The 19,565-nt window shown below is 53.2% G+C and overlaps 1 protein-coding gene across 4 annotated transcripts in view; it reads right to left on the bottom strand.

Moving 5' to 3' along the window:
• Positions 1-19,565, bottom strand: part of ARSG (arylsulfatase G) — a 109,341-nt gene that overhangs the window by 8,881 nt on the left and 80,895 nt on the right. For 3 of the 4 annotated variants that reach the window (XM_045489530.1, XM_045489531.1, XM_045489532.1), the window contains 2 exons: positions 8,220-8,328; positions 553-673 (listed from right to left, as the gene is read on the bottom strand). In XM_045489530.1, coding sequence (XP_045345486.1) covers positions 553-673; positions 8,220-8,328 — 230 coding nt within the window. The remainder of the gene's footprint in view (positions 1-552; positions 674-8,219; positions 8,329-19,565) is intronic. The other variant, XM_045489533.1, reaches the window with a different exon arrangement.

Below are 19,565 nucleotides of genomic sequence, written 5' to 3'. Positions count from 1 at the left end.
CTGTAGGGCCACAGGCCGGGCCTTCCAGGAGCCAGGGGGAATGTTCCTTCATTTCTTCGTCAGATGCACATTTACTGCCGGCTGGGTGCTGGCCCAGTTAGGTGCACTGAGAATTCTGGGGGAGATCCCTGCCTTCGGGAAGTTCCATTCTAGTCGGGGAGTCCCACAATACCCAAGTCGCTCTGGCGAGTCAGCCACCCCGTCCAACAAACATGTGCCAGGGGCCTACGATGTGTCAGACAAATCACTGCGGAAAAAAATCGTATGTTACAGGCAAGAAGCACCCCTATACACACCCACTCTAAGCCAGACTGTCCAACGTAAGTCTGGATTGACAAGCTGGATTGATCACAGGGGAAGAGGGGGAGAGGGGTGGAAAGAGAGCTTTGTCTCAAAGGATTCATCCGTCGGGGGTTCTTCAACTAGGTCGGGAGGGGCCGCTGGCATGCACGTTCCCAGGATGGTTCTCTTCGCACAAAGGTGGCCCCGGATGAGAAGCAGCACCCCAAGCCCCCGTAGAGCCGGTGAGGGGCGCACACCTCCTCCACTTACCCGGTGCCCAGTCTGTGACCAGCCAAAAAGCACGGAAGAGGCATCCAAGCCGTCAAAGTGCCGGTCTTGGGGTAGGCTGGCCCCAGCCAGGGCCACCACAGTGGGGAAGATGTCCAGCACACTGCAGGAAGAACAAGACGGTGTTGGCCCCAGCTACTCCCAGACTCTCTCCCTGGCCCATGCTGTGGTCAAGGCCCACCCAAACCAGCCCAGACTGAGCACCGACATCCTCCCATATGGTCTGCCTCCTCTGCCTGCCGGTCCTTCCTTCAGGTCCCACCTGGATTTCTGCACCTACAAAAGGCAGAATGGCACTGTGGTTTAGCACCCAGGCTCTGTGGCCAAGTGTTACCGGGTCTCCAATCCCAGAGTTATACCTACCTGTCTTCTCAATGCCTCCATTTTCCATTCTCTGAAATGGGCATGATGATAATAGTGCCCACCTCACAGGGTATCACGTGGATGAAACACATAGATGAGACGGGTAGAAGAAGATAGTATTTGTGTCATCGTTATTCACAAGGGCTACCCTATGGATCTAAGAACCAAGAGGCTCTACCTGTCACCAGCTAGGCCACAGCCACTGGCTGAGAGGGAACCACGTGTAACAGGCATCTGCTAGAGAATGTTCACGTCATTATTCCTGCTCTGGGTCTCTGTGTCACAAACATTCAGTCTTTGTTTAAAATGCCATGGCGGGGCACCTGGGTGGCTCAGTCAGTTGAGCGTCCGACTCTGGCTCATGTCATGATCTCGTGGTTCGTGGGTTCGAGCCCCATGTTGGGCTCTGTGCTGACAGCTCAGAGCCTGGAGCCTGCTTTGGATTCTGTGCGTCTCTCTCTCTCTCTCTGCCCCTACCCCGCTTGCACTCTGTCTCTGTCTCTCTCAAAAGTAACTAAACATTAAAAAAAAAAAAAAATTAAGGGGGACCTGGGTGGCTCAGTCAGTTGAGCATCTGACTCTGGCTCAGGTCATGATCTCGTGGTTTGTGGGTTCGAGCCCTGCGTCAGGTTCTGTGCTGACAGCTCAGAGCCTGGAGCCTGCGTCGGATTCTGTGTCTCCCGCTCTCTCTGCCCCTCCTATGCTCACGTTCTGTCTCTCTCTCTCTCTCAAAAATAACTAAACATTAAAAAAAATTAAGGGGCACTTAGGTGGCTCAGTCGGTTGACGGTCTGACTTCGGTTCGGGTCATGATCTCACGGTTTATAGGTTCAAGCCCCTCAAGGCGCTCTGTGCTGACAGCTCACAGCCTGAGGCTGTTTCTCCCTCTCTCTGCCCCTTCCCTGCTCACACTCTGTCTCTCTCTTTCTCAAAAATAATATAAAAAAAATTTTTTTTTTAATTAAAATGCCATGGTATGTGAAACGTTCCACCCCCTTTATTTCAGTGATTTCTTCCCCATTACAAAATAGTAACAAATGTTTACGGTGGGGGAAAAAAAATAGAACACCCAGAAATATAAAAGAGAGAACAACGCAGAAATCGTCCATCACCCAAAGGCAGCCACTGTTACCATTTTGGTGGGTTTTGTTAATGTGAGTTTTTAAGTCACGCGGTGCAACTTGACTCTATTATGGGGCACATCGCCCACCAGCCTGCTGTGTTTCATCAGAAAAAAACTCTCCAGCGTAAACAAATGGACCGTCCTTTCAACAAAGCTGTTTATCCGAGGGCCAGGCCAACTGAGTCAGCGGGATGTGATGCAGTCAGGCAGGCAGGCCAAGGTGAGGAGTACTCCCCCAGATAGAGGCCCTGGTTCGCCTGAGGCTGGGCGCAGCACCAAACTTCAGGCACGCTCTGAGGGAGGCCTCAGGGGCCACCTGCCCCACTGCCACCACCCGGAGGTCCGGGAACAAGCCTCTCTGCCCACCCAAGAGGGGCTGCAGAAGGGGCTCGCCATGAGGCTCCGCCTAGAATCCCGGACAGAATCTCTCCCCGGACGATGGCACGGATTGTTTCTGGTTTGCCTTCTGTGTTCGCGATCCACATGGCTAGTGGCTTACCTCTCGAGATACGTGTCCCAGGGGCTGGGCATCCCACACAGGTAAAGCCAAGGAGTGCAGAGTAAGCATGACCAGAGTACGGCACAGTCCAGAAACCTGTCCGGAGTCCAAGGATCCTGCTACAGACCGGGCAGTGCGGAGCAACGCAGTCCGAAAAGGCGGCGGCGGCTGGGGCCGTTTCTTTGAGCTTTCTCGAAGCTGCACCCCTAAAGGACACCGGCATCGCAGATGGGTCACCAGCGAGCAGGAAACACAGGATCTGTGTCAGGCTGGAATGGATGGCATGCTTTCTCTTTCCATCTTCGGTTTTCTCCCCTGTATCATGAGGCTTCACGTTCTAATGAAATAAAGCACTAAAGTCTCATGTTCAGGGAACCCTAACGTCTCAGAATTCATTCGTCAGGATCCTCAGAGGGACTTCATCCGCCCAGAGCACAGAGAAAACCTTTGGCCCACGAGAAAATCTTCAACATCTCCGATGACTGGCCAATCCAGAATTACTGCCAAGCTCAGGCCGTTCCAAAGTCCTTCCTTCTGTAATGGAGGAAGCCGAGCCCCCGAGGTCAGGCCCAGAGGAGGGCACACACAGTCCCCTTACCATCCCGGGGCTGGGCCCACAGACTCAGCTTGAGCTTAGAGACAACATTGGTCCTAGGGAGGCCACCAAAGGGACCCCAGCCACTCCAAACCTCAAACCCCACCTAAGAAACTGGTCCTGACAGTCTTTGAAACCTTCAAGAAAGAGACCAAAAAAAAAAAAAAATAAATAAAAAAAAATCTACATTTTCAAGTTTCTGTGGCTGGTGATACCTGGGATGGGGGCTTTGGGCAGGACCACGTTCTGACTTTTGTGGGATATATGGGAACTTGGGCCTTCGTGGGCCCCTGCTTCCGTACGAAATACTAAAAATCATACTTCATATCTGTATTGACAGAAAGATGCATATATAAATAATATATATTAAACCATTGTCTTCAACTGAAAAGTTCTTTTTTTCCCTCCTTCTGATTTTAGAAGAAATTAAAAATCTCACGTGTCCCGGGGCGCCTGGGTGGCTCAGCTGGTTGAGCTGGTTGAGCCTGGGTGGCTCAGCTGGTCTTACTCTGGCTCAGGTCATGATCTCATGGTTCGTGAGTTCAAGCCCCACGTGGGGCTCTGTGCTGACAGCATGGAGCCCGCTTTGGAACATCTGTCTCCCTCTTTCTCTGCCCCTCCTCAGCTTGTGCTCTCTTTCTCTCTCTCTCAAAATAAGTAAATATTAAAAAAAAAAAAAAAATCTCCTGGGCCCGGCCCTCCACCTCCCTGGCCTAAGAGACAGTCGGCCTTGGCTTCTGGAGGGAGGAAAACCCCACTTCACTGGGGTTATGAGAAGTGACACAAAAGGCTGCCATCAGAGCTGGCCAGGGGACACCTTTGCCGGTTGCCCATGTGAAAATAGTTTCTTCTTTTCTTAACATGGCTTCAGCCAGCCCACGGCACCGAAGGTTGTTCAGAGGAAGTGTGCGTATTTGTGTCCCCATGCAAGGTGTCACCCCAGGGAGCCGGGCGTGGAGAGCAGGCCGTGGGGAGGAGGGTGCAGGAGGGCCCGGCTGGAGCAGAAGGGCTGCTGGGAGCTTCCTTGGGCCCAACAGCCCAGGCTCGGGACGCCTGCGGATGGGAACCCAGGCACTGTGCTGGGCTGTCCTGGGGGGAGAGCATCCCGGGGCAGAGGGGAGGGCTGGGAAGGGAGGTGTTTCCTGGAAGCTGGGGACATTATAGCTGGGAAAAGGCGGTGTGATCTGAGGGCGGGAAGCGGGAAGTGGCAAGGAGGTTGCCAAGGAAAGGATTGGGGGTGCGTGGGCCCGGACACAGAGGGAGGGGAGAACAGAACTTCCTCCGGATCAAGAGCAAAGGCGGGGGAGGGGCAGTGCCTTTTCAGCGCTTAGTTGTAAGTTTCTTCCTGTTGTAATTCCCTCTTGTGACCCCTGGGAAAACTCGGTACCCACCCCTTCCTGGCCTAAGCCCCTCTGCGAAGCGTTGAGGGGCTGCAGCTTCCCCCAGACCCCTGACTCCGGTCCTCCTCAGAGGCCAGTAGAAGAACCCAACAGCACCGTTTTCAGGGGACACGGAGGTCCCAGAGCATCAGAAGAGCCCGACACAAAGCACGCATATCCGTTCCACAGCAGAGCATAGCTGGGAGTGGGAGGTGGGGGGGCGGGGGTGCACACAAGGCCCCTCCCTCTCTCCCCCTCCACTGCCCACCGCCAGATGCAGGAAAGAGTGGGAGACTTGGAAAGGAGATGCGTGGCTAGACCTTGCTCTCGCGGTGACACCGAACCCCAGGGCACTGATGTGAACGTGGCCTGCTTGTAACTTCCACTTCCGAGACGTGTGCCTCAAGATGGTACAGAGGCAGGTGAATCAGCCCTCCACACAACCGGCTGCGTTTCAGGCATCTGAAGAGAGCCGCCCGGCCCCCCCCTCCCCCCCCCCCCCCCAGGGACCCTCCGGTCTCCAGGCTAAACGGAACCTTTAGCTGTTTTCCCAAATGAGATGTGGCCACCTCGTGTTGCCTCAGTAATCGCAGGAGAGGTTCTCTGCTCTGAATAGAGACGGTGGCCTCCCAGCTCAGAGATGCAGAGCATAACCTTCACGTCTTTGTATACGGCTACGAGACATCACATCAAAGCTGTGGCTCTCAGGGGTGCTGGGCTGGCTCAGTCGGTAAAGCATCTGACTTCGGCTCAGGTCACGATCTCACAGTCTGTGAGTTCAAGTCCCGCGTCGGGCTCTGCGCTGACAGCCTCAGAGCCTGGAGCCTGCTTCGGATTCGGTGTCTCCCCCTCTCTCTGCCCCTCCCCCACTTGCACTCTGTCTCGCAAAAATAAAGAAATGTTAAAAAAAAATTTAAGGGGCGCCTGGGTGGCTCAGTCGGTTGAGCGGCTGACTTCGGCTCAGGTCATGATCTCGCGGTCCGTGAGTCTGAGCCCCGTGTCGGGCTCTGTGCTGACAGCTCAGAGCCTGGAGCCTGTTTCAGATTCTGTGTCTCCCTCTCTCTGACCCTCCCCCGTTCATGCTCTGTCTCTCTCTGTCTCAAAAATAAATAAACGTTCAAAAAATTAAAAAAAAAAAAAAAAAAGCCATGGCCGTCAAGCAGCATGAGTGTGTCTTCCCAGGGCACATCTGGTCCCACCTGGAAACATTTCGGTCGCCACAGGTCAGGGATGCCATTCAATATCCTACAGTGTACAGGACGGGCCCCCACAACAGAGAATGATCCTGCCCAGAACGTCAACAGTGCCAATGTGGAGCTAACCTGCATTAGAGGCTGAGGTTCAAACCACCAGGCTCTTGCGACACGTGTCGCCAAAGCCCCGGCCTCCTAAGTTAGCTCCTAACCATCGGGAACTTTCTGTCTGATTTGCTCGCTACTCCATCCCCAGTCCCTAGGGCAACGCTTGACCCACAGCTGGACACAACAATAAATATTTGTGGAATAAATGAATTTCCCTCACTCTGTAATTGTGTCACTGGGCTTCGGGGTCAGGACATGTGCGAGACCTTTCTTTGACCTCGCTACGTTACGCGGGTGCACGCTGGAACATTAACAGTGATTATCTCTAAAAGGGAACCAAATGGAAAATGGAATTCGTGTGGACCCCTCCTCCCTCGCCACTGCCCCCCCCCCCAACGCATTTGTCACTTTTCTGCATTCATGTGAGTACTTGTATCAACCTGTCCACTCTCTTCCCATAATTCCTCGGGGCCACCAGAATTGAGGTGTAAGGTATTCTGGCCTTAGCTCTATGGCTCAGGGGACTTACCTCTGGTCTGAAAGGAGATCTGTGTCCCTCTGAGGAATAAAGAACTAGAATAGGGGATAAGTCCTCTGGGGGAGGAGGGAGTGCCTGGTGGGGTTTCCAAGGACATGAAGTACCATCAGTTTCTTGAAAATGGATCTGAAGGCTATTCTCCTCAGAGCCGACCCTGAAGGAGTCATGGAAAACAACAGTAGACGCCTGGTGGCCTGGCCTGACAATAAGGACGCTCCACCCATGTTTGCTTTAGGTGGATTTATGTGAGGAAACAGCCAGAGGGTGAATTCTATGGAGATGAACTTTCCTGCTTCAACTGAGACTACTTTAATGCCAAAAAATATCCTCCGAAGGGGCCGATGTAACGGATCAGCGCTGGCCTGGTAGAATTCCAGGAGCTCTCGAGCAAACGTGGTCTTGTACCAAGACTCACTTTCTTGGGTCACCAAATGGTTCCCTCAGTCCGTTGTCTCCTCCGGGGCCTTAGGCCACGAACGCCACGGTGCCGTGGTATCATGGCGCTGTGGTTGACCATAGGTGCAAACGCCCTTCTCACGTGAGGAGCGTGTGCTCGGTGTGCAGGGACGGAACTTGAGAGTTTGCCGAGTTATTTGTGCGTGCGCAGCCAGCCCAGCCTGTGAACACTTGGCCTGACTGCACCAAGTCAGCCCCATAAAAAGCAGTCCATCTGGCCCTCTTCCCGGCCGGCCTGACATCACAGACTCCAGCGCTCGCTGTGGTCACACCTGCCTGCACCCCCTGATGGCACAGGCCTGACGTGGGGTCGTGAGGGCCCGCAGGCTGCCAGGGACGGCGCCTACCCACCCGCCCTGGCCGTCAGAGCTGTTAACCCCTCCTTTCCCCTGGCCTTCACGGCTGTCCCGGCTCCCCACCGGGTCTGGGGATGCGGGAAGGAGCCCAGGGAGCTTGTCTTCCTCTGAGAGGCCGTGTTCTTGAGGCCACGGCCCACTGGGCTACAGAACTGGTTCGTAAATTAGCCTCTGACCAGACAGACAGCTCTGAGCCCCTGAGCAGCGCCCGGCCACGCCCCCTTGCCAGTGACTACAGAACCACAGAGAGGAAGTCCCCATCTGGATGAGCGCCACGTTCCCATCACGGGTCTTGGTTACCCAGCTGCGTGGAATCGCTCTCGGAAGGGCCACCACAGCCTCGTGCGGTGCCCAGGAAGGGGCCTCGTGGATCTGCCTCAACAGGGAGCTAAGAGCGAGGGTGGGATCTTCGAATAGAGGGAGCAGCCTCACTGCAGAAGCTTCCTTGCCACAGGTAGGAATGTCCTCAACTAAAGGTGCATTCTTTCCTCGCCAGCCCAGTGGGGCCGCCTCCTTCTCCCTCCCCTGCAGGGTAGGCGGACACCTAGGTGCCTTCCTTGGGCCCGTGTGATTGCTGGCGATACGCTGGCTTCCCGCGGTCACCCTGAGGACACCTGCCCTACCCCCAAGGATGGAACAATTGTGGCTTACGCGGTCTATTCCCTCCCGTCTGCCGGGCCCAAGCCAAAAAAGGGACACGTTACCGCTAACCTCTCTGCTAGTAGAGCACCGACGTCAGGAGCCGCCGCCATGACTCCGCATCAAAGGCCACAGAGCCCGCCCAGTCCCCTCTTGTCACCAAGATCATCCCCAGAGGATGGCTTGCAAAGAGCCACTGTGGGCCCTAACTCAGCACATGGGATTGCCTACGGGGAGATCCGTGTGGCTACGATCAGAACTGTAGGAGGCATCTGGGAAGGCCTGGCCAAGGCAGGTGGCCGACGAGGCCTCTCTTCTCGAGGTTTCTAGCCGCTGGAGCCTCGGTCCGTGGTTTTCTAGCCCCGAATCCCAATATTTCAAGGTCGTTCGGGTCTCATACCTTAACAAGGCAGTGCTGGTGACGTTGATGGGAACGGTGCCAGGCCAGTAGGCCAGAGCCGGGACCCGGTGCCCACCTTCCCACGTGGTCTGCTTGGCTGCACTTCCCCCTGTGAGACAAGGCAGGTAGTTGGTTTTCCAAGTGTTCAAAAAGCACTGAGGGTTTCTGATCACTCCAGCAAAGGAATCGCTTCTTTTTTTGTTTTGTAATTTACTGTTTCAAGTTTATTTTGAGGGAGACAGCGAGCAGGGGAGGGGCAGCGAGGGAGGGAGAGAGAGAATCCCAAGCAGGCTCCACGCCGACGGCACAGAGCCTGATGCAGGGCTTGATCCCGCAAACTGCGAGATCACGACCTGAGCCGAAACCAAGGGTCGGACGCTCAGCCTACTGAGCCACCCAGGCTCCCAGGAATGACTTCGTTTATAACCAGCTATTTTTATTCCTCTAGCCAACACCTTGCATTCCCTGATTTTATTTTACCAGGTTCAACATAAGTAAATGGTTGCTTCTGTCATTCTCTGGGGAACCACGTTGCTTCATTTTCTTCATGACCCTTTTATTTTAATGTTTGTTTATTTTTGAGAGAGAGAGAGAGAGCGCACGCACGTGTGCATGAGCGGGGAAGAGACAGAGGGAGGGGGACAGAGGATCCAAACAGGCTCCCCGCTGACAGCAGAGAGCCCGATGTGGGGCTCAAACCCATGAACCGTGAGATCATGACCTGAGCAAAGGCGGAAGCTTAACCGACTGAGCCACCCAGGCGCCCCCTTCACGACTTGTAATACTTCAGGCTGTCTGGTTTGTTCATGGACTTTCTGAGGGTGTATCTCCACTCCATGAGACCTTATCAGCCTTATGCACTGAAGACATAGCAGGTGTTTAACAAACAGGTCGAATAAAAATGACTTTGTCTTCTTGCTGACCATAACGTGACCGTTTAGGATTTCAAAACACAATCATTTGGGGCACCCGGGTGACTCTTGGTCTCGGCTCAGGTTGCGATCTCACAGTTCATGGGATTGAGCCCCACATGAATCACGCGAGCGTGGAGCCTGCTTGGGATTCTCTCTCTCTCCCTCTGCCCCTCTACCCTGCTCGTTCTCTCTCAAAATAAATAAACCTTTAAAAATATATACAATTATTTGAAAAGAGAGAAAGGCAGAAACTCCCCCAGCTGTGTGATCTGCTCAACGCCCAACAACTGATCTGGCCAGGATTTTATTGTTGTCTTTTGGTTTGCTTTGCTTTGTTTTTCCTTGAGGTAATGAGTCGTTCCCTTGTTGTGGAGACAGCATTAGTAATAGCTCTGACCTCTTGCCTCTTGGGGGGGATGGGTGGGGTAAGGACAATCTACGTGCAATCTATGAATTTCCACTTTGGTAATTCAAGGAATGATTTTTGTTACCACTAAGTCAAAAGTGACCACCAGTATCATGATGACCGGCGGGCTGGAGGAGATGAGGTCATGCTTTATGGAAACATCCTGAATGCATGGAGCACTGAATTATCCATGACCATCCCCACCACTCCCACACACACCCCACCCTCATCCCAGCTGAGCCAAGGATTCCACAAAGTTAGCGTGTAGAAAGCCCTTCCAAGGCAAACGCGGTATGCGGCTCACACGTACTGTGGTCATGCAACCTCCCCATGCTCGGCTGGCGTGAATATGAGAGCAGTGATGATGGGCGGGAGGGGGCTACCAGACCCAAGTCTCTGCACTCGCGCCGCAGCGAACAGAACCTTTGATGTCCCTGGCCCAGCACCCCACACCGGAAATGCTCCGCATTCTTGGGATTTTCTCATAGCCAGCTTTGGAGTCCCCCAAGTGTTGAAGTAAGAAACCAAACACAAAACAACTCACGTCTACGGGCTGTTTATGCTTAGGGGTGTGGGGCTCTCGAAACCAAGTGGGGTTCGGCAGGCTGAAGGGGAAGCTCTTTGGCCCGCCCCAAGATGTCTCGAATGCATTCTCCGCATCGGGCGCCACCTCTCCCATAAATACGGACAGAGCCCACTCTCAATTTTTCACGCACATGGAACAGAGAATCCAGAACTGCAGCAAGCCTGAAACGCACTCCCACGTGGCTCTGGAATGCATAACTCATGCTGCAGTTCAAGGCCAAAGAGCAGGGAGGAAGCATCCCCGACCGACCGCACGTGCTAGGACTCTGCAGATAATTCCACCCCCGGGAGGGGCATTTGCACGGAAGTTTGGGGGATCGGTGGGTGGAACTGTGGAGCCTGCTTATGTGCATATCCACGCCGCACAAAATTCCAACAGACTTGCTTAGCCTTTGAGGCCAGATGCTAAGGAAGAGTGAAGTGTCCAGTTCTAAGAAATGAACCCAGAGTCCTGCGGGTCAACCAGAAAGCAGGAGCTGAGCACCTGTCCTGCGGCGGCCACGGGCACCAGGGTTGGGTCTCCGCCTCCAGCACGTTTCCAGAAGAATACACCAGCTCCTAATTAATATATTTGCTAATTGGTCTTCACCACCAGGGGTTCTGCTTGTTGGCCACAGCCTCTTCTGTCGCTCTTTTTCAGGCTATTGGTTTTCCTGATTCGTTTTTCAGAGAAACAAATATTTCAATACGTTTGCCTTATTTCAGCAGGGGGTTCAAAGCCAGAGAAGCAGGAGAAATCCAGCCAGTCATAACAAGTGCGCCTGTCAACCGAGTGGATGGTCCCCGCGTAAAGATTCAGGGGGTAAGAGAAAGAGGTTGGCTTAGAGAAGCCCCTCTGTGTGGCCACTTGAGAAGCGATCCCCCCTTCTGCGTCATCAAGAGCGGCCAGCCAGTGCTGGCTGTCCCATGGCTGCTGGCTCTATGGGAAAGACACAATTACATATTCCAGCCAGGCCCACAGACCTCCTACTCTAGCGGAATTTATCTTAAAGGAGTCCAGAGTGTGGGTAAGCAATTATAAAACACACATCCCCGCCTTGTGGAATCGTAATATTATACACCTGAAACTAATAGGACACCGTACGTTCATTATACCTCAATTAAAACTTTTTTTTTTCTTCTTAATGGGGCGCCTGGATGGCTCAGTCGGGTAAGCGTCCAACTTCGGCTCAGGTCATGATCTCACGGGTCGTGGGTTCGAGCCCCGCGTCGGGCTCTGGGCTGATGGCTCAGAGCCTGGAGCCTGCTTCTGATTCTGTGTCTCCCTCTCTCTCTGCCCCTCCCCCACTCACGCTCTCTCCTTCTCTCTCAAAAATAAATAAACATTAAAACATTTCTTTTCCTTAAATCCCCCTCAGCGTAGAATTGTCTTGCCCCAAATGCCAGTATCTCGTTGGCACCACTAAGCAAACAAAGTTCAAAAGATCCCACTAGCATCCCCCGTGGATGCCCAGAGTTGTGGAGTCTGATTATGAGAAACATCGAATACCGTTAGAGCTAAGGCTGAGCCCTAGGACAGCTGCCCCTGGTCCCCTAGTTCTCATCAGTGATACCTGCTCCCACTAATGGAAACCCATTTGAGTTAAACACAATAATTACAGTAATAATAATATCTCCTATTTACTGAGCGCCCCCCCCCCCAAGCACCACGTTAAAGTACTCCCAAGCATAAGGCTAACTGCTTCCCTGCATTATCTCATTTAATCCTAATGACAACCTTGCAAGCCAGGCACTATTATCCCCGTTTTTCAGATGAAGAAAACCAAAGCTCAGAGAGGGTAAGTAACTTGCCAAAGGTCGCACAGCCAGCAAATGCCAGATCCAGGATTTGAACCCAGGTCTAACTACATAGCCAGCCCTGGCCCATTAAACCTTCTAGGACAGTGGCCCCCTCTCATCCCTGAATGCATATTAGGATCACTAGGGGAGCTTTTAAAATATACCCAGGCCAAGGTTCCTTTCCCAGAAATTATGACTTAATTTGCCCGGGATGGGGCCTGGACATCAGTATCTTCTAAAGCTCTCCTGGTGACTTAATGGGGAGAGCACCCATCCAGGACAAGGGCAAGGAGGGCAAGGGGCGAAATCAGGAAGTGGACACAACGCGCTTCAAGATTAAATGCGGCTTCTACGCTTTTTAAGCCTCAGTTTTATATTGCCCACACCTTTTTACCTTTATGCCAGAGGATCCTAAGTGCGTACCTGTTACTTACAGTAAGCAAGAACAATAGGCAACTCCATAAATTGAACTTCTCTGCGCTATTTTTTGTTTCGAAAGCTATTTGTCGGTTTAGATAAACCTTCAGACTTTGATCAGCAGCACCGGCACCTTAAAAGTGTTGGTTACATTTGGCTTTCTGTCGAGAAACGCATGTCTTATGGTCATGAGAACACATTTGAGTGCACTTGTGGTTAGTTATGACTCTAATTAAGGCAGAACCTCTTACTTAAAGCAATAAATATTTAGCCTCAGCAACCAAAATATAAACAGAACCATGATTCATGAATTTGCTTGCTCGTTCTTCCCCAGCTGCGGAAGTGAAGCGGCATATTCCATGATGCACGGAGACCGGGCAGGCCGCGCTGAGGAACAGAGGTCTTTCCCAGAAAGGACGCGCGGCCCTGCTTCCCCGAGTCCGAAGGGCAGCCTCGCAAATGACCAGTTTCGCAAGCTTGTCAGCACAACCGAACCACGAGAAGAACCCCCAGAGATTCCTAATAAGTCTAGGGTGGGCCTCTGACTCTAGGTGATTCTGATGCCAACGGTCTGAGGACCAGAGTTTGAGAAGTATTAGCAAGGTAAGTAGGAGGATGTCTTTGGAGTCAGGCAGGTGTCATCCTACATCTGGTGCGTTCCCTTCTCCACGTGTGGCCTTGGGCAGAATTCTTTTTTTTTTTTTTTTAATTCTTTTTTTAACGTTTATTTTTGAAGGAGAGAGAGAGAGAGAGGGACAGAGCGTGAGCGGGGGAGGGGCAGAAGAGAGGGAGAGAATCGGAAGCAGGCTCCAGGCTCCCAGGTGTCAGCACAGAGCCTGACGCGGGGCTCGAACCTACAAGCTGTGAGATCATGACCCGACCCGAAGTCGGCTGCTTAACTGACTGAGCCACCCAGGCACCCCTTCCTTTTTTTTTAATGTTTATTTTTGAGAGAGAGAGAGAGTGTGCACGTGCGAGTGAGCAGGGGAGGGGCAGAGAGAGAGGGAGAGAGAATCCCAAGCAGGTTCCACGCTGTCCGTGCAAAGCCCGATGCAGGGCTCGAACCCATGAATCATGACATTGTGACCTGAGCAGAAATCAAGAGCCAGACACTCAATCGACTGAGCCACCCAGGCACCCCTTGGGCAGAATTCTTAGCCTCCCTCAGACTCCGTCTCCTCAGCCATGAAGGGGAAAAATGATTGTAATTATCCGATGCAGTTGTGGGAAAAGTTACGTAAGATAACGTATATAAGGTTCTGAGCAAGGTCCTTTGGCATAGCGCCTGCCGGAAGTGCCCAACCAAAGCCATCCGAAAAGGCTCAAAAAACAAAAAACAAACAACCCGAAACTACCCACGGACAGAAAACAGCAGAAGTTGCAGGCTGGCGACTCACACACTGGGTTCCAGCCCTCTGACAGTGAGGTTTGGCACGAACAGTATTTTCTGAACTAATTTTGAATGTCATTAGACAGGGTCCTCTCTCCAGTTTGTGGACTCCCTAACACTGCCCGTGACTTAACAAAAACAATCGTTTCTTCTCTTAGATTACCTGCCTGGCATCTGTATTTGTGACCTGGGTAGAAGACCATGCCTGTCCTGAGGCGTGTGCATTCTATAACCTTCTAAAGAAGCAGGCTTCGTTTCTAAATATAAATACTCGTCCTTGCCAAGGATACCCGTAGCATACTAGTTTTCTAGAAACACAGGGCAGACGGGCCTCTGTTTGGACCGAGGACTCTGGCTGGCCTGGGGTGGCCTTGAGCGTGGTGATGGGGACATTCCAAGCCGGGTGGCCAATGTCCCAGAAGGAGACACGATTTGACTTCCACTGTGCCCCCACCAGCTGGCCCTGCCCGCCCCCCCTCCCCAGGGCCCACAGCCAACATCCCTTGTCCCTCTCTCCCTCACCCAGCCCCACCTCTGACCTTTCTCCACCCCACCCCCTGCCCCAAACTGCACAGAAGGCCCAGGACGCAGAGCCTGCTTCCCAGTGGGAAAGCTTACGCAACAACCTGATAGCATTAAATTACAAACAACCAAGGTCTCTTAGAAGGCTGAGGATGCCAAATTCAACAGAATGTTTCCTCATCACCAAGGGGGAGGAAGGAACAGTTCTGCTCTTCAAATAAAACAAGAAAAGATTTTCCAGACAGAGAGGAGCAGTCAGTTAGGGGACAAACAAGGTGTGAGTTCTGTCCCGGGTAGGAAAGAGGTCTGCAGTGGGGAAGGGCGGGTCAGGGGCTCTGAACCAGGACAGCACTGGGGGCGGGGCCGGGCCGGGGAGGGGGGGTCCGCATCAGCCAGGGGGCACGCCCCGCAGGCCCTCTTTGTTTGGGGGAATGTAGGGGCGCTCTGCTTTGCCCCCAGCTTCCCCCACGCCCCGGTTCAGTTTCTCCTCGCCCCTGCAGGGCACAGGCCAAGCCCAGAGGAGCATCCTCACTCCTGCACGGGGCGAAGAGATGGCTCCAGGAGACGCTGCCTCATCCCATCAGCTGAGCAAGGCAGCTCAGCCAGGAAAGGAAAGGGAAGACAAGGAGGGGGGCCTGGGGCCCCGGGAACAGGGGAAGGCAGCGCGTGGCCTGACGTAGCGGGCTGGCTGCGGGGAGAAAGAAGCCGGGCTCTGGGTACTGTTTGTCCTACTCCGTTGCGAAAACATTGACCGCCTTTTCTCCTTCATCTGCTCTCAGGACTGGCCCCCTTACAGTGGGGTGTGCAGGCATCCCACTGAAGAGGAACCCGGATGAGGAGGAGCAGGTGGCCCAGAGGGACCCCCGGCCTCCCTGCCGCCACCTGAGCCCCCTGGCCTCGCCCCTTGCACGCAGGGCTCTGCCTGACTTCCCAGAGTGCCCAGCAGCGTGCTGGGCAGAGAGGAGGAGGAAGGTTCTGGAATAGCTGACAGGAAGCCGGTGTGGAGAACGAGGAAGGGGAAATGTTTACCCCTATGCGAAGTTCACCTTCAGGCTTTCCTGAGAAAAGAGGAGGATGGCATCCAGCCCCCACCCCACCACGAAGTCAAGGGCTGTGCCCCACGGGTACCACAGCAAGCCGCACTTGTATGCCTCGCCCCCGCCCCCCCCCAAGAAGAGTGTCCTCTCAAAGACTGAAATCCAGCTTCCGAGCAAAGTTTCCCAAGACTGAGTCTCAGAACACTTGGAAAGTTATCCATATGTTACTTAAACTGCCCACAGTGTCTGGTAGGAAAACCTTGTTCAGGGCCATTTTCCCATCCCCTTCCTGTTCTCTTTGCGGGGGACCCCCCGCCCCAGGTCTGTTTCAGCTGGGAACAAAGAACTGAAGAATCATGGGGGTTAGGAGGAGACATTCATGAGGCTGGGTGCCTCGTGGGCAGTACCCCAGCTGACCCTGCCAGCCATCTGGCGAGCTGGGTCTACAGTCCCCCCTTACAGGGGAGGAAAACTGGGTTGTCCAGGGGAGCGGCCCGGTGGGCGCCGATTCGTAAGTTGCGTGGAGATCCGAGCCCCATCAGGGCTCCCAAAGCCATTAGCTCTCTCCACCTCTCCACTCTGCCTCCTGCAGATTTAGAAAGATTCACACTGTTACAGAGGCTGAAGACATTTTCCTTGACAACCATGGGGTCCAAAGAAGCAGCCTAGGATTTTCCAGACGGCTGAGCAGTTAGCCGGGTATAACACGGCGTGAGTAACAACCATCATGCAGGTTGAGTAATGAGCTGGTGGAGGTCAAATGACATGGCCCCCTTAACCAATGGCCAGCCTCGGAAAGCCCTCCGCCCTGCTCCGCCTCAGTTTCCTCCTTTGGCCAACGGGGTGGTTGGAATGAAGATTGCTGAGATGTGCTCCTACCCTGGCATTCTTTGAATGCCGGAATATTCCTGGAGATTCTGTCACTTGCTTTTCTCACGTATCACCTGGGGCTCGGCAGAAATGAGTGTAGTCTTGTCCCCCTTCTCTGCCCTCAGCCCCACTGACATAAGAGGAGGTCTTTTAAAATTGAACGAGGTACTGGGAAGAGTAGGAGATGGCAGGGGGCGGGGGGCAAGTGTTACAAGCATATGGGGTTTTCTCTGGGGCTTTCTCTGGGGGGGAGGAAGGTGTCTGGGGTCCCCGCAGAGGTGATGACGGCATATCGCTGCGAATTTGCTCACTGCCACCGAATTGTACACATCAGAAACACATCAAAATGGTTAATTTTATGTTACAGAATCTCACTTCAATTTATTTAAGTTTATATATTTATTTTGAGAGAGAGAGAGAGAGCTGAAGGGACAGAAAGAGGGGAAGAGAGAGGGCATCCCAAGCAGGCCCCACACCGTCAGCACAGAGCCAGACACGGGCCTCGATCCCATGAGCCCAGAGGTCATGGCCTGAGCTGAAAGCTAGAGTCGGACGCCCCACTGACTGAGCCACCCAGGCGCCCCTCACCTTCAGTTGAAAAAGTTGAGTAATGTTGCCTTCACTCATGAAAAGTTCCCACAATTCCACATTTCTTTAGAATGAAGGCCAAAATGGTTCTCCTCAAACAAAAGACCCTTGACCGCTGGCCCAGGCTCTCCCTTCGGCCTTGCCGCCCCCGACTTCATCTGCTTCCACAAGCCCCAGACACACACACAGGCTCCTACTCTGTGGTCCTCCCGCCCCTGCCCGGGCTGCTCCGAGCTCCCTACCCTGCAAATCCCTAGCTGTGGCCTACTCATTCTTCAAAACCGAAACCACTCGGGGAAGCCTTCGTGGAAGGAGGGAAGGAGGGAGGGAAGCCACCTTCCTGTGTGGGTGCGACGTCCTTGCACTCCCCTTGATCGTGGAGTTCTCACCCAGAATTATAATCTCCTGCGTAAGTGCAGACTCCCGGCACTGTCTCCTGCAACTGCCTGCGGTGATGGTCTCTTTTCACACTGCCCGATATGGTGGCCACCAGCCACATGTGGCTTCTGAGCCCTTGAAGTGTGGCTTGTGTGTCTGGTGTACGAGACAGGGGAGCCCCCAATAGGTGGGGCTCAAATTTTAACCTGCATCAAAGAAACATCGCCCGCAGGACATGGTAAAGCACGGACTGCTGGGAAAACACGGATCGCCAGGATCTACCCCCAGAGTTTCTAGGTCAGTAGTCTGAGGGGTGGTGAGGTCCTAGAATTTGCGCTGGTTAAGTTCCACTGATCTAACCTGGAAGTTCTAGACTCCTACAGTCTCCACGTGGACATTCTAGCTCGGTGGTTCTCAGAGTGTGATCTCTGGACCAGCCTCATCAGCATCGCATCGCCCAGGAGCCCGTTAGAAACGCAACCTCTCCGCGGCCATCCCAGACTTACTGCATCGGACCTGCGGGACCCCCAGGGGACTCCGCGCATTAAAATCTTAGAAACACTGTTCTAGACTGCCACTCCTTAAAGCCAGGGGCTTTGTTGAATCTTTGCGTCTCCAGCACTGAGCACACTTCCTGGCACGTAATAGGTGCTCAACAAATGCCCGTAGGAGCAAGGACGGAAAGGAAAAGTGGAACTTGCCCAGCTGGTAACGGTGTTTCTCACAGGGCAAAGTACTTCCCTCAAAGAGCAGGGCCCCCTTCCCCACAGCTAACCCTACTTCACTCTTTCCAAACGGTCTCGTAAAGGGGAGAGAGACAAGAGAAGGCAGGTCTTCAGATAAGAGCTCGGAGGCCATCTTCTTAGGGAACAGAGAGCTATCTATGCAGGGGCCACTCAGTGACACAGCTTATCCACCCCACCCGAGGTCTCCATGCCTTCTGGACTCGGACCCTGGAGAGTTCGGATTCCAGGCTCTTCCACGCTTTCCAGGTGAGCGTTGAAGCTGGCCATCTGGTCTGAGGGTCTCCCAGGTACGGAGAGGAGGAGACACAATCAGCTGACGCAGCAAACACTCCCAGCTTCCACGGCTTCTCCCTAGGGCTATTGTTACCAAGTACCAAGCACATTTACATCCTCCTCCGGTCCTGGTACCTTTCTCTGCCCGTTTCTCCAGACAGCTTTCCTGAACCGGACCAGCCAAAGACATCACTACGCAGGCAGAGAAACAACATCCTGAGAGATGAAGCAGACCAGCCACTGACAGGTTACGGGGAGATGGCACCCAGGTCTCCTCGTACCACAGCTCCAATCCTCAGGGCACGAGACCCGGCTGCCGTCCCGGCAGCTAGTCGCTTGTGAAGTTCTCGAAGGGATCTGATCGGACAGATACCAGGTTAAAGGTGACAAACAAAAATGAAAGATCAGCACTCCCTTCTCGCCACTGGCCACGAGATGCACAAACATTCTAGTTTCTAGGTAACTACAAATATTCTGCCGGACTAATAAGAAAAGCAGTTGGTGTCCTCTGACCTGGAGACACCGGAGGCCGTAGCTCAGGAGCTGGACAGCAGGGAACTCTCGTCCAGGGGGCAATCTCCCCAAGCCCACCCCCGAGCCCCTCGGATGCAAGCACTTTCCTTAAAACTTATTTTAATCTTTTAGGACACACACACACACTTAAACCCTCTCTCCCCTACCTAGAGATAATTACTCCTAATCTTTTGTTACTTTTGGTGCCTCAAGATTTTTCTGACAATTGGGGCGCCTGGGTGGCTCAGTCGGGTTAAGCGTCTGACTCTTGACTTCAGCTGAGGTCATAATCTCCCAGTTCATGAGTTCAAGCCCCGCATTGGGCTCTGCGCTGACAGTACAGGGCCTGCTTGGGATTCTCTCTCTTCCTCTCTCTCTGCCCCTCCGCTGCTCACACACACACACACTCTCTCTCTCTCTCTCTCTCTCTCAAAATAAATAAATAAACATTTTTTAAAAAGATTTTTGAGAATTGGTATGCTTATTTTGACATAATAAAATCATACTTGGCACACTCCTTTGTAACCTGTTTCACTCCCTGAAAAGTATTTAAGGTAAATGTTTCCAGGTCAATAATATGCATCATTTCAGGAGTTCCTTAGTATTTCTTTAAATGTGCCTATCTTCCTTAAGCACCCCTCTCTTGCTGGACACTCAGGTAAAGCCCAACTCTTTTTTTAAAAAAAAAAAAAAACCCTATGCAGGGCACCCGGGTGGCTCAGTCGGTTGAGCATCCAACTTCAGCTCAGGTCACGATCTCACAGTCTGTGAGTTCGAGCCCCACATCGGGCTCTCTGCTGTCAGCACAGAGTCTTCTTTGGACCCTCTGTCCCCTTCTCTTTCTGCCCCTCCCCCTCTCTCGCACGCACTCTCTGTCTCTCTCAATAATAAATAAACTTAAAAAAAAAAACAACCTATGCAATGAGCA

Source organism: Leopardus geoffroyi, chromosome E1 (assembly GCF_018350155.1).
Source record: "Leopardus geoffroyi isolate Oge1 chromosome E1, O.geoffroyi_Oge1_pat1.0, whole genome shotgun sequence".
NCBI lineage: Eukaryota > Metazoa > Chordata > Mammalia > Carnivora > Felidae > Leopardus > Leopardus geoffroyi.
The sequence above is the reverse complement of the archived record's forward strand: the minus strand, read 5'-3'. Positions and strand labels throughout refer to the sequence as shown.